Raw genomic sequence first — 12,598 nt, 5'->3', positions numbered from 1 at the left:
TTTGTTTTGATTTTTCATCATAGAAAAAGAGAAATGCATAAAAATGCGTGTTCACAAATTCAAACTGAAAATATGCTTTTTAAATTAAACACATTCAAGTGAAGCCTTGAGGACTGATAAAAAAAATAATTTGCAGGAGACACTTTTGTATACGTCAATGAAAGAATGACCTGGACGGAAGCTAAAACTTACTGCAGGAAGCACCACACAGACCTGGCCATTGTGAGGAACCAGACTGAGAACGACCAGATACAGGAGATGTTACCTGGAAAGGAGAATGTCTGGATCGGCTTGTTAAAAAATCCCTGGAAGTGGTCAGATAGAAGCAACTCCTCCTTCACATGCTGGAGTGACGATCAACCTAATGAGAATGGATTGCTTGATGTCTGTATGGCATCAGTGATATTTACACACATGCAGTGCAGTGATTGGACATGTGATTATACCCTTCCCTTCTTCTGCTACAGTGGTGAGTCTTTTGTGTTTAAAAGTGACAAATCACATTATGATCACAAATGTTATACTTTTTGCACGTAAAAATGTTATACTTTGGTGAAAGAAATAACACAAACTAACGACGTAAAGAAGCTTGTTCTGTAACAGGATGACATTTGACTGACATGGTGAGTTGTTCAGTTGTCTGTGTGTCTCAAGTCCCCAGAGTGCATTTGGTGAGAATGAGTCTGACCAGAGAGAGCTCCGGTGTGGACCTAGAGGATCCTGCTGTGATGGAGGCCATCTTACAACAGGTGAGACTTGTTGATTCATGTTGATCTTCACTGTAAAGAGGAGAGTATATATTCTTAGTCCAGACTCTCTCTCTTCCTCAGGTCCAGGTGAAGCTGAGAGAGAAGGGGCTGACTGAAGACTTCCAGCTGAGGTGGAGAAAGCAGCCAGATGGAAAGGTCTTCCACAAGGAGGAAGACAAGAGTTCTCAGAGGAAGAGGAAGAAAAGGGAGAGGAAACCAGTTCTGACTAAGAAGGAATTATAAATTGAGAAGATACATTTATTCTAAATCTGCTTAGTGATAGAAAACACTATTGTACCAGATACTGTATGTTGATGTTCATCCTTTCATGTGAGTGTGGAGATTCTTTTGGACTGCAGAGTACGGATGAGGCTGTCTGTCCTCCACAAGGAGGAAGACGAGGAATAACAGGAAGAAGAAACCAGATCTGACTAAAAGAAACTCTACATTTGGAAGATATGCACATATTCAATACCTGTTTTGTAATAAAAAATAGAATTTTCCCTGTTGAATCAGATACTATATTTTAATATTATTTTCCCTTTCATCTAGTAGAGATGCTGACTGCTAAATACATTCAGAACATAATTCATGCAAATTCTTTCGTATCACTTTCTTAAAATGTTATTAGTAACAAATGCTTTAACCGAATTAATACATGTATTTGAGATTTCTTGTCACAATGTTCACAGAAATTATTCACGTCCAGTATCTTTGACGACTCCTCAAGATATTTAGCATTTTCTGTGTGCCTTCTGACTAATAAAACCTCTTGAAATCGACATCATCACGACCTTGTTACTTGTGTAATAAATATACACAGTGTGCGTTCTCACTCTGTGAATTTTGTTCATGTTGTTTAAAGGCACATATTAATGTGAAAAATATTCTACGTTTTCAACCAATATCCAAATTTAAGAATAGCACTGGAACTCAGCAAAGGTTAATGCAAAGTGTCTATTAGAATCCAAGGCGACAGAGGTCGTCATGGCGACAGAGACTCCAACAAACGTGAGCAAAATCCCGGGATCAGACAAAAATATTTCTCCGGACATTCCTCTTATATATCAAAACCTTATTATTTTGTGTAATTTTGCTATTGGTACAATATTGTTTGTCACAGATGCATTATGCATTCTTACCCAGCTGGGACCTCGTCATAGGGGACTCAGATTACAGGTGCTTTTTTGCATAGAAAACTCTCCCATTTTTAGTCCTGCTCTGGCCTTGAAGGCCAGCGGCACTACGTTTCTGGGCATAGGGCCGTAAATATGCCTCATGATAGCTGGGCCTTATAGTTTTCTATGGAAGAAGCATATACACATAGTCTTCTGTCGCACTCAGCCACTAATTATCCATATTTGCACTTTGGGCTTAAACTCTTTTACATATCAGTGGCAATACTAATCAGTCAACAGCTTCGCATCTGGTTTTCAGTAATATAGCATATAAAAGTGATAAAGGTGATTAAGAGGTTCATTTTCAATCATATAATCCATAATCACTATCCATATTCATAATTACAACAGTGTGATGTTTTTTCCACAACATTATATCTTCATATTGTGTTTGTGGGTGTGTCATGGATACCATACTAGTGTAGGCTCAAAAGACACACACTGAGATGAGTTGCACTGTTTTACATAAAGTTTGTTGTATACAAACTAGTTTAATGACCGAGCAGCATTTGCAAGAAATCCTTAACTCATTCCCATCTCAAGATTTGCAAAAGAGAGGGGACTAAGGAAACAGAACATTAGATGCAAACTAAACTGAAGACAGACAGACAGAGAGAGACAGAGAGAGGGAGAGACAGAGAGAGAGAGAGAGAGAGAGAGAGAGGAAGAGACAGAGAGAAAGAAAGAGACAGCGAGAGAAAGAGAGAGTCAAGGAAAGGCAGACTATTACAATAGGCTGTTCCTTGATCCTGACCACCAAATTATTATTATATCTTTTCACTAATGATTCTTGATCTTTCTGCTGTATTGTCTAGTTTTATTCCTGGCCCATTTGTTAGTTTTTCTAGCGTTGTGCCATTTTATCATTATTTTATTTATTTTTTGCTGGTGTTGTATGTTGATATTTATTTTATTTTTCTCACGCAATAATGTATCTTTACACCTTTAAAAATATGTGATAACAGCAGGCCTCCATTGAGAAGGCAGTTCAACTGACACTGCCTGAATCTGAGTTTCTCTCTCATTCTCAATCACCCGTTCTTTAGAAACCATTTCTTTTTTGTGTGTGTGTTACTCTCTCCATCTTTCTCTCCCCTCTTTCTATCTGTCTATCTCACTTTATTTCTCTCCCTCTTGGTAACACACACTCTTCATTTCTCTAATCTAGACTAATTTAGTTGGAGCAGAGCAGACACCAAATTGATTTTTTGTTTTGTTTTGTTGAGAAGGACAATTTTGAGTGAGGAACAGAAGGGGATAATTTGCCTCTTGAATTTTACCCTTCTGTTCCTCATTACATTACATTTAGTCATTTAGCAGACGCTCTTATCCAGAGCGACTTACAGTAAGTACAGGGACATTCCCCCCAAAGCAAGTAGGGTGAAGTGTCTGTGCCCAAGGACACAACGTCATTTGGCACGGCCGGGAATCGAATCCAATTTATTAATAAACAATTTGTCAAATAAAATAATTTCATAGTATCTTTGTACAATGACACAGGGTTTCTGAAAGTTTCCTTCAGTAGAGAATCAGCACAACTGTTACTCATAAATGGTCAATCTTTTCTCCCGTCTTTCATAAAGAGAAAAATCTGAACATACCAACTCTCTTTTTATGTCCTGAAACATTTCATAACTTTTGTTGTTATAACTTGTCAAAGTTACAGTTTAAAAAACAGCATTAAAAAGGATTTGATTTGAAACAACACAAAACTGGTCATAAACAACGATCTGCCATTTTATGAAGACAAACAAGTATGATCCAGCTCTCATCAGTAAGCTGTGGTAAACGTGCTTCCCAAAAGTCCCCGATGAACCCTCTATACGCATCCACCCGTCTCCCCCTCCTGCTCTCAGATGACGCCCCCCTCCCTGCAGCCTCTCACGTGCCTTCACTCTGACTCCCCTTGCTGCTCCAGTATGAGGTGAGACAGCGAGTTGATGTCCGTCACTGTGGGATTGCTCTGGAGCACCAGGGTCACCATGCTGTCCTGATCCGGGAACACCTGAGACAGGCCCTCCCTCAGCCTGGCTGTGTCCGCGGGGCTCCTCTCTGCCCAGGGACCCTGGCCCCTGCCCTGCCCACAGGGCTCTGCCCTCCCCTTGCCTCCTTTCCTCCCCTGCCCTGGGCCAGAGCTGAACTCCGAGCCGGTGGGGACCCCTGGTGTCCGATCACGGAACTGCAGGCCCTCTGTGTGAGGCCGAGGGGGGCTGGAGGAAGGAGGCGGGGACGATGACAGAGAGAGAGAGAGAGAGAGAGAGAGAGAGAGAGAGAGAGAGAGAGAGAGAGAGAGAGAGAGAGTGAGAGACAGAGAGAGAGAGAGTGTGATAGATAGATAGAGAGAGAAACAGAGAGAGAGAGAGTGTGAGAGACAGAGAGAGAGAGAGTGTGATAGATAGATAGAGAGAGAAACAGAGAGAGAGAGAGTGAAATAACAAGGGAGGGAGTGCGAGATTCAGTGAGCTCATGATGTTCACATCCAAGCGGAAAGGAAGATGAGTCTGTGTGTGTGTGTGTGAGTGAGAGAGTGTGATACCTGTGCTGGGAGCGCAGGAAGTGATCCAGGTGTGGCCCTCCTCGGCCGAGCGGATCATCCGGCACCATGAAGTGATCCCCCACGAACGTGTACTGAAGCAGTCTGGATTGGAACCAAGTCAAGAGTCGATGCAGGAAACAGGAAGTCGAGAGTCAACATAAAACCTACGGAGTCGACGTCTATGTCGAGGTACACCGACTAACCCAAATGATAAACACAGCTAACTTAAACAAAAAGCAATAAACCACAACAGAAATGCGATGATGTGAGGAATGAACAACCACATTCATTTCGACTCCTTAAATCCCTTTTCTTCCTTCCTCTACCTTTTCTTGATGATATCTATCCACTCATGCGACTCGTCCAGGAGGTCTCGGAGGTTGTCGTTCGTCACGATCACCCCGTCTGTCTTGTGGGCCAGCTGCAGCATGAACCTGAATGGGGGGGGGGGGGGGGGGGGTGCGGTGCAGAGAGGAACCAGGGACATGAGAACAGGGAGTCAGGTGGCTGAGCGGTTAGGGAATCGGGCTAGTAATCTGAAGGTTGCCAGTTCGATTCTCGGCCGTGCCAAAATGACGTTGTGTCCTTGGGCAAGGCACTTCACCCTACTTGCTTCGGGGGGAATGTCCCTGTATTTACTGTAAGTCGCTCTGGATAAGAGCATCTACTAAATGTAAATGTAAACTAAGGAAAGAGGGATGAGTAGAGCGAACGAGAGACGAGTGCAGAAAGAGGGATGATTTCTCGGATGAAGCGAAGGAGACGAAGAGAGCAACGCAGAAATCCTCTTCACCTCTTACACCGAAATCATACAGTTATTCGTGTTTTAGAAGTAGCTTCTAGACATTTCCGTACCACGTGCTGTGTAAGCAGGTTATTACACAGAGTGAAACGACCTCTGACCTGTCATCGTAAGAGTTGATCCTCTTCCCCTGCACCTCTCTGGACGGAGTGTAGGACAGGAGACCGAGGTTCTGCAGCTCGGTTAAATAGTGCTGTTCTGGAGGACACACACACACACTGGGGTTAAATAGTGCTGTTCTGGAGGACACACACACACACACACACTGGGGTTAAATAGTGCTGTTCTGGAGGACACACACACACACTGGGGTTAAATAGTGCTGTTCTGGAGGACACACACACACACTGGGGTTAAATAGTGCTGTTCTGGAGGACACACACACACACTGGGGTTAAATAGTGCTGTTCTGGAGGACACACACACACACACTGGGGTTAAATAGTGCTGTTCTGGAGGACACACACACACACACTGGGGTTAAATAGTGCTGTTCTGGAGGACACACACACACACACACTGGGGTTAAATAGTGCTGTTCTGGAGGACACACACACACACACACTGGGGTTAAATAGTGCTGTTCTGGAGGACACACACACACACACACTGGGGTTAAATAGTGCTGTTCTAGAGGACACACACACACACACACTGGGGTTAAATAGTGCTGTTCTGGAGGACACACACACACACACACACACTGGGGTTAAATAGTGCTGTTCTGGAGGACACACAAACACACACACTGGGGTTAAATAGTGCTGTTCTGGAGGACACACAAACACACACACACTGGGGTTAAATAGTGCTGTTCTAGAGGACACACACACACACACTGGGGTTAAATAGTGCTGTTCTGGAGGACACACACACACACACACACACTGGGGTTAAATAGTGCTGTTCTGGAGGACACACACACACACACTGGGGTTAAATAGTGCTGTTCTGGAGGACACACACACACTGGGGTTAAATAGTGCTGTTCTGGAGGACACACACACACACACACACTGGGGTTAAATAGTGCTGTTCTGGAGGACACACACACACACTGGGGTTAAATAGTGCTGTTCTGGAGGACACACACACACACTGGGGTTAAATAGTGCTGTTCTGGAGGACACACACACACACACACACTGGGGTTAAATAGTGCTGTTCTGGAGGACACACACACACACACACTGGGGTTAAATAGTGCTGTTCTGGAGGACACACACACACACTGGGTTTTGACACAGAAGAGCATGCAATCCCATACAAACACCATGTTACTATTAATTGTATGTTTGCACATTAGTCATTTTAAATCTATATATATATATATATATATATATATTTATATTAATAAGAAATATATATTCTACTTAAAAATGTGATGTTGTAGCTTATAATTTTTTAATTATTGTAAAAAAAAAGTGTTACACATGTGCCCTGTGTTACACATGTAGCAACCCTTGTGTGATCTCTGCAAAATCCTTCGACACAGCCCCTTGTTCAGCTGCACAGGAAGTGTTACCTTTGACCCTGGAGTCTCTCTTGGATCGCCACTGTGGAACGAAGGTGGTGATTCGCCGATGACCTCGGTTCCAGAAGTGCTGCACTGCCAGGGCTATGCCCCGACAGGAGAAGAACTGGCCCAGCCCATGACTGTAGGGATTTAAAGGGACAGGTCACCCTTTTATTCATAGTCAGCTATTAGAAACAGGTTTTGTATCGAGGACATTCGCGTAAGTCTGGAGCAAATCTTCTCATAGGGGAGTCAGGTGGCTGAGCGGTGAGGGAGTCGGGTTAGTAATCTGAAAGTTGCCAGTTCGATTCCCGGCCGTGTCAATTGACGTTGTGTCCTTGGGCAAGGCACTTCACCCTACTTGCCTCGGGGGGAATGTCCCTGTACTTACTGTAAGTCGCTCTGGATAAGAGCGTCTGCTAAATGACTAAATGTAAATGTAAAGGGACAGGTCAGCCTTTTATTCATAGTCAGCTATTAGAAACAGGTTTTGTATCGAGGACATTCGCGTAAGTCTGGAGCAAATCTTCTCATAGAAAGAGATTGCTTCCTTAGGAAGATGAAAAAAGATTTATAATATTAGAATGTTATTACAATAACATAACAATAACAGCGTGTGTATGTATTGTGCACAATATCGACTGTTCTATATCTGCTTTCTCTTTCTCTCTCCCCCTTTCTTTCTCTCTCTCTCTTCCTCCATCCACCTGTTCTCACCTCATGGCCACGTTGCTCCCGTCGATGATGATCATCCTCAGGCCCGGGTCACCGGGGTCACCAGTCAACTGGAGGTCAAAGGTCGTCTGTAGCCCCTCCAGGAAGCGCTGCTCTCCCGTCACTACCGCCCCTGACGGCATGGCCGGGAGACCCCGTCGGTCCCTCACAGTGGGGGCAGGGGGGTTGCTGATGGTGGAGAAATATGGGGTTTGGACGGGGGAAAGTGGGCCAGTGGGTTGAGGAAGGAGGTAGGTGGGCTGGGGGGCTTGCGTCGGGGGGTAGGTGGGTCGGGGGCCAGGCTCGGGGGGGCTGGCTGGGGGGGTATGCAGGGTGGAGGGGTAGGTGCTCTGGGGGGGGCCTCTGACCCTCTTGGGGCTGGCGTGGAAGGGAGGGTGCGCCTGGTTAGCGTGGAAGGGAGGGTGCGCCTGGTTAGCGTGGAAGGGAGGGTGCGCCTGGTTAGAGTGGAAGGGAGGGTGCGCCTGGTTAGCGTACGAGGGGAGTGCGGCCAGAGGAGAGCGGTTAGGCGGGGGCGGAGACAGTGGGAGACGGGGTGAGACGTTCAGCTGGGCTTGATCCGGTCGGGTGAGTGACGCAGCTGTGGTTAGGTCTCTTCCTCCTCCACCCTCCGCACGTGCCTGCCTGTTCACATTCCTCCTCGCCCCTCCCTTTTCCACACCAGTGGAAGCAAACAGCTCCGCCATCTCCTCCTCCTCCCCCCTGTTTTTCTCCGCCTCTCCGACTCCCCCTTTCCCAGAATCCCCCGGCCCTGGCCCCTCAAGGCCAGGCTCGTCCACCTCCCTCGGCCCCTCCTCCCTCCCCGCCGCCCCACAGGCCTCCGTCTCCCTGGCTCCGCCCTCCTCTCGCTGCAGCTGCAGGAGGAGCTGGTGGGTGGAGAGTTGGGGCAGGGAGCCGTAGACCTCCACCACCTTCTCCTCCGCGTAGCCGCAGCTCACGGCCGCCTTCTTCAGCACCCCGAGGACAAAGTCGTCGCCGTCGCCCCCCTCCCCCACGCCCCTGGAGCCCCTCCAGGGGCACCACGTCCCCCAAGTCGGGCACCCTCCCGGCCTTCTCTCCCCCCCGCCCCCGCACCGCCTCGTCCGGTTTGGCCGGGACGACCGCCTCCCCCCCCCCCTCCCCCGCCGTTGTCCTCCCAGTGCTCGGTCTCGCTCGGCCGGTTCCGCTCCCTCGCCTGGCGGTCGCTGCGGTCCTGCTCCTGCTGCACCAGGTCCAGGATCTCGGAGGCCTCCCTGGGCCCCGTCCGCGACACCACCCTCCTCACCACCCGCTCCGCGTAGCCCATGGTGGTGAAAAACTTCAGCAGGAGGCCAAACTCTTTCCTGCTTCCCGCCGACAACAGCCGCTCTCCCCCCTCCTCCTCTTCCTCCTCTCCCTCGTCTGACCCCTGCTCCTCCTCCCCCACCTCCTGCGGGGAGCGTGTCCGTCGCCCCCCCCTCCTCCGCCCTGCCGCGAGGGTCCTCTCTCAACATGAAAGAGCGAAAGAAGCCATCGAGGGGAGTCCCGTCGCTCCCCGTCTCCCCTCCTCCGCCCACACTGCCACCTGTGCTGGACGAAAAGGGCGACGGTCGTAAAAACGGCTCGATGTCCCGCTCTGGACTTTCGGGAAGTTGGACCGGGGGAAGTCCCTGCGTCAGGGGATCTCCTACGAGGGGTCCAGGTCTTTGGTCCAGATCAGTTTTCAGTAATCTAAAACCGTCCTGGGTTTCCCAGAGCCCCCTTGGATGCCTAGTGTCTCTGAGGACCGCGTTCTCCTCCGACACCATCACGACTGGGTCCGAACCCAGCCCGGACTCCCTGACAAGGTCCAGAAGGTTCTCCTTCACAGCCCCGGGCAGCACCAGCAGGTCCAGAGTGTGTCTGTCCTCCCATATCTCCACCAAGGACTTGAAGGCCCGACGTGAATCCAGGGACTCGCCTGAGCCCCTTTCCCCGCTGTCGGCACGCCGTCCCTGGGTAGCCTCGTAGCGCTCGACCAGGTCTGTGATTAGAGAGTAGGCCTTCACCACTGGTTCCGTAAGCCCAGATATAAGAAGGAATCCTGGGGATCCCACCTGCGTCGAGAGGGAGGGAACGGACACATATTACATTACATTTATGCATTTAACAGACGCTTTTATCCAAAGCGACTTCCAAGAGAGAGCTTTATAAAAGTGCATAGGTCACAGATCATAACAACGAGATAGCCCCAAAAACATTGTGGGCAGCCAGACCATGAAGCATACATTGTGGAAACCAAATAAGTGCCAATGGGAAGAACAATAAGAGCGGCTATAAACATGACCAAAACATGAAAAACACTCTAAACCGACATGACCAAAACATGAAAAACACTCTACACCGACATGACCAAAACATTAAAAACACCCTAAACCATAATGCTCTCTCCACTCGTCTAACGTCAGTTATTATTTCCTTCCACCCACCCAATCTTTCCATCCAATCGCTGTGTGTCTCTGACTGAACTGGAGGACTTACCACTAAATGGGCTGAGGTGTTTTTCATCAGGGAGTCTAGGAACAGGCCCCGGGCACCGCAGAACACGCAATGGAGAACCCCAGGGTACGGAACCTCCTGCTGTTCCTCCTGATTCACAACACCCCTCACAAACAGCTGCAAGAGACAACTTAGAACGTGATGTCCTTGTGAGAAATAACAATAATATTATCGTTATTTGACCCTGAGAGAAGGACTAGGGCTTCTCATACGAAACAACAAAACAGGCTATTCTCTGAGCAGTGCGAGTTTCATAAGAACCTAATCTTGTTTATTTATAAAATGCCTCGAACGTAAACGTACTACATCTTGTTCTTTCTGAATCCTTTTCCACGCGCAGCAAGCCTGCGGAAAACTTCTTCCAGTAACCGCCTCGACATGCTCATTTCAAAACACAGGCACACGAGATATGTTACCTTGGCAGCAGTCACGTCTTGTCTCGTCCCTCTCAGCTTGAGCCAGATCTGCCCGCTGTGTGGCATCCCAGGCTCCTCCTCGGCCCCCGATCTCCATGGTAACCCCAAACACCCTCCTCACGTTGGGGTGGAGGGACAGGAGAGCCCCCCTCAGAGCCCCCGCACACGCAAACTCATCCTCCACCTGCTCCTCCCCACCTCCGCCCCTCCATCCTTTCTCCATCCCTCCTCCGGCCAAGCAGGGAAGGAGGCCAGGACAGGCCATCACAGGAATCAACTACAAGTCACTGAGAGAGAGAGAGAGAGAGAGAGAGAGAGAGAGAGACCGAGGGAGAGCGAGAAAGAGGGAGAGCGATACAGAGAGAGAAATATAGAGAGAGAGAGATATAGAGAGAGAGATATCGAGAGAGACCAAGGGATAGAGAGAAAGAGGGAGAGAGATACAGAGAAAGAGACAGAGGGAGAGAAAGACACAGAGAGAGAGAAGAGATACAAAGAGAGAGAGAGAGAGAGAGATATTGAGAGAGACCATATTACAACATGTTTCATAATACAGTTAATCGAAATAGAATATAATGGTGATATTGTCAATTTAACAAAAGGACTAACCTCATTCCCTTCTATATGTTCAGGTCTTCGGCAAGTTTCGATTCTCAGTGTGAGTAGGCGTACTCAGTCTTCCGCAATGAAATGTTAGTCCAAAGTTCACATATACTACATAGGCTATGTTAGTGGAGTCATCAAGAAAATGAGACAAATATTCTTAGGACGCTCAAGATTAAACTAGAGGTACGTGCTACCGATTTCTTTAGGACACAGAAACGTCAAAAACGAAACTGTAAACAGAAGCGTCACCGGTCCGGGAGTAAATCAAAATACAAATGTACGTCGACTTCGTCTGAAAGAGACGCCTCACAGTTACAGTTGACTTTCGGCGCGTCTCAAGCAATCCCAAATCTTCTTCGAGATCTTGATAGTCTAGGAATGTAGGCTATTAAGCCACAATAATAAACGATCGCTAATACAAAACACCCCGGCGTATACGTAGCGATAAGGGTAATTCCATTGACGTCACGAGAGAAAACTTTCCTTTCCACGCGCAGCACGCTGCAGCTGTAAATATTATTTTGCAGACGTCTTTAGCATGCTGAAAATGTCAATAGCTACATTACGCAAACTTCACTGTTTTTAAGCAGCGAGAAAAGAGACAAACAATAGACTGTGATACGTTTAATAGAGATATTTAATCAGAATAATGTATTTGACAAAAATCACAATTGTCCTATTAGTCAGAATTTGATGCCAGATTGACATAGAACATTGACTTTTCCCTTTAAACTTCATTAAAAAAAAATCAATACACACCCTGATGAAGTTATGGATGAGGCTGGACAGTGATATCCAGGTGCAGGGTCCTTCTGTAGACGCGCGTGCTCGTGACGTTCTGTCAACGCAGTTGGCGCTGCGCGTAATTTCTATCTGAAGTTTCGATGCAGAACTTTATAGCAATAGAATGTCACTTCTTGTTTTCGGTTCGACACGGTGATCTTATGAAGATTAAACTGTTTTCTTACAGCCTATTTAAGTTTGCTTGCGTTGTTTTAGTTTTGGTCTTGGGGACGAGCTACAGTAACCTAGTACTAGTACCTGTATGTTAAATTTCACCGGTAAGTCTAATTTCCGCAATATCCTACAGCGAACTGAGAATGTATGGTTCATGTTAAATATTTTAATTGGGGAAGTCGGTCGAAAAGCAAAGAGAACAACGAGTAGGCTAGAGAGAGAAAGGGCTTCATTTCTAGGATAGAATAATCTATAATCTCTTAGATTTTCTGATATTTGATCCTGTGTTCTCTCTCTCTCTCTCTCTCTCTCTCTCTCTCTCTCTCTCTCTCTCTCTCTCTCTCTCTCTCTCTCTGTCTCTCTTTCACACACACACACAAATATATACACACACAGTATCTCTCTCACACACTCTTCCTCCGTATTTAGTAAACGATGGACTTGACCTGTGGTCCACCAACTGTGGTGGTTTCTGATCACAGTCTGCAAAACTGGCAGTTGATTGGTTCTGGTGGCTTTGGCCAAATCTACAAGGCCAGACACAAACAATTAGCGATGGATGTGGCTATCAAACTTTTGCACCATGGCAACGGGTAAGTTTGGGTATACA

General features: G+C 47.2%; 2 protein-coding genes across 2 annotated transcripts; both read right to left on the bottom strand.

Moving 5' to 3' along the window:
• Positions 1-3,356: 3,356 nt before the first annotated feature.
• Positions 3,357-8,888, bottom strand: LOC136967470 (protein KHNYN-like). The gene is given in 8 exon segments (XM_067261271.1): positions 3,357-4,137; positions 4,464-4,565; positions 4,790-4,897; positions 5,367-5,463; positions 6,791-6,921; positions 7,499-8,505; positions 8,507-8,606; positions 8,608-8,888. Coding segments are annotated over 8 exon segments (2,055 nt in total). The 5' UTR covers positions 8,799-8,888; the 3' UTR covers positions 3,357-3,818.
• On the bottom strand, positions 8,813-11,469 carry LOC136968007 (protein KHNYN-like). The gene is given in 6 exon segments (XM_067262009.1): positions 8,813-8,835; positions 8,919-9,567; positions 9,992-10,126; positions 10,426-10,506; positions 10,508-10,712; positions 11,035-11,469. Coding segments are annotated over 5 exon segments (1,071 nt in total). The 5' UTR covers positions 10,691-10,712; positions 11,035-11,469.
• Positions 11,470-12,598: the final 1,129 nt, after the last annotated feature.

Source organism: Osmerus mordax, chromosome 23 (assembly GCF_038355195.1).
Source record: "Osmerus mordax isolate fOsmMor3 chromosome 23, fOsmMor3.pri, whole genome shotgun sequence".
Taxonomy (NCBI): Eukaryota; Metazoa; Chordata; class Actinopteri; order Osmeriformes; family Osmeridae; genus Osmerus; species Osmerus mordax.
Note: the sequence above shows the minus strand (reverse complement) of the source record. Positions and strands in the feature narration are given on the sequence as shown.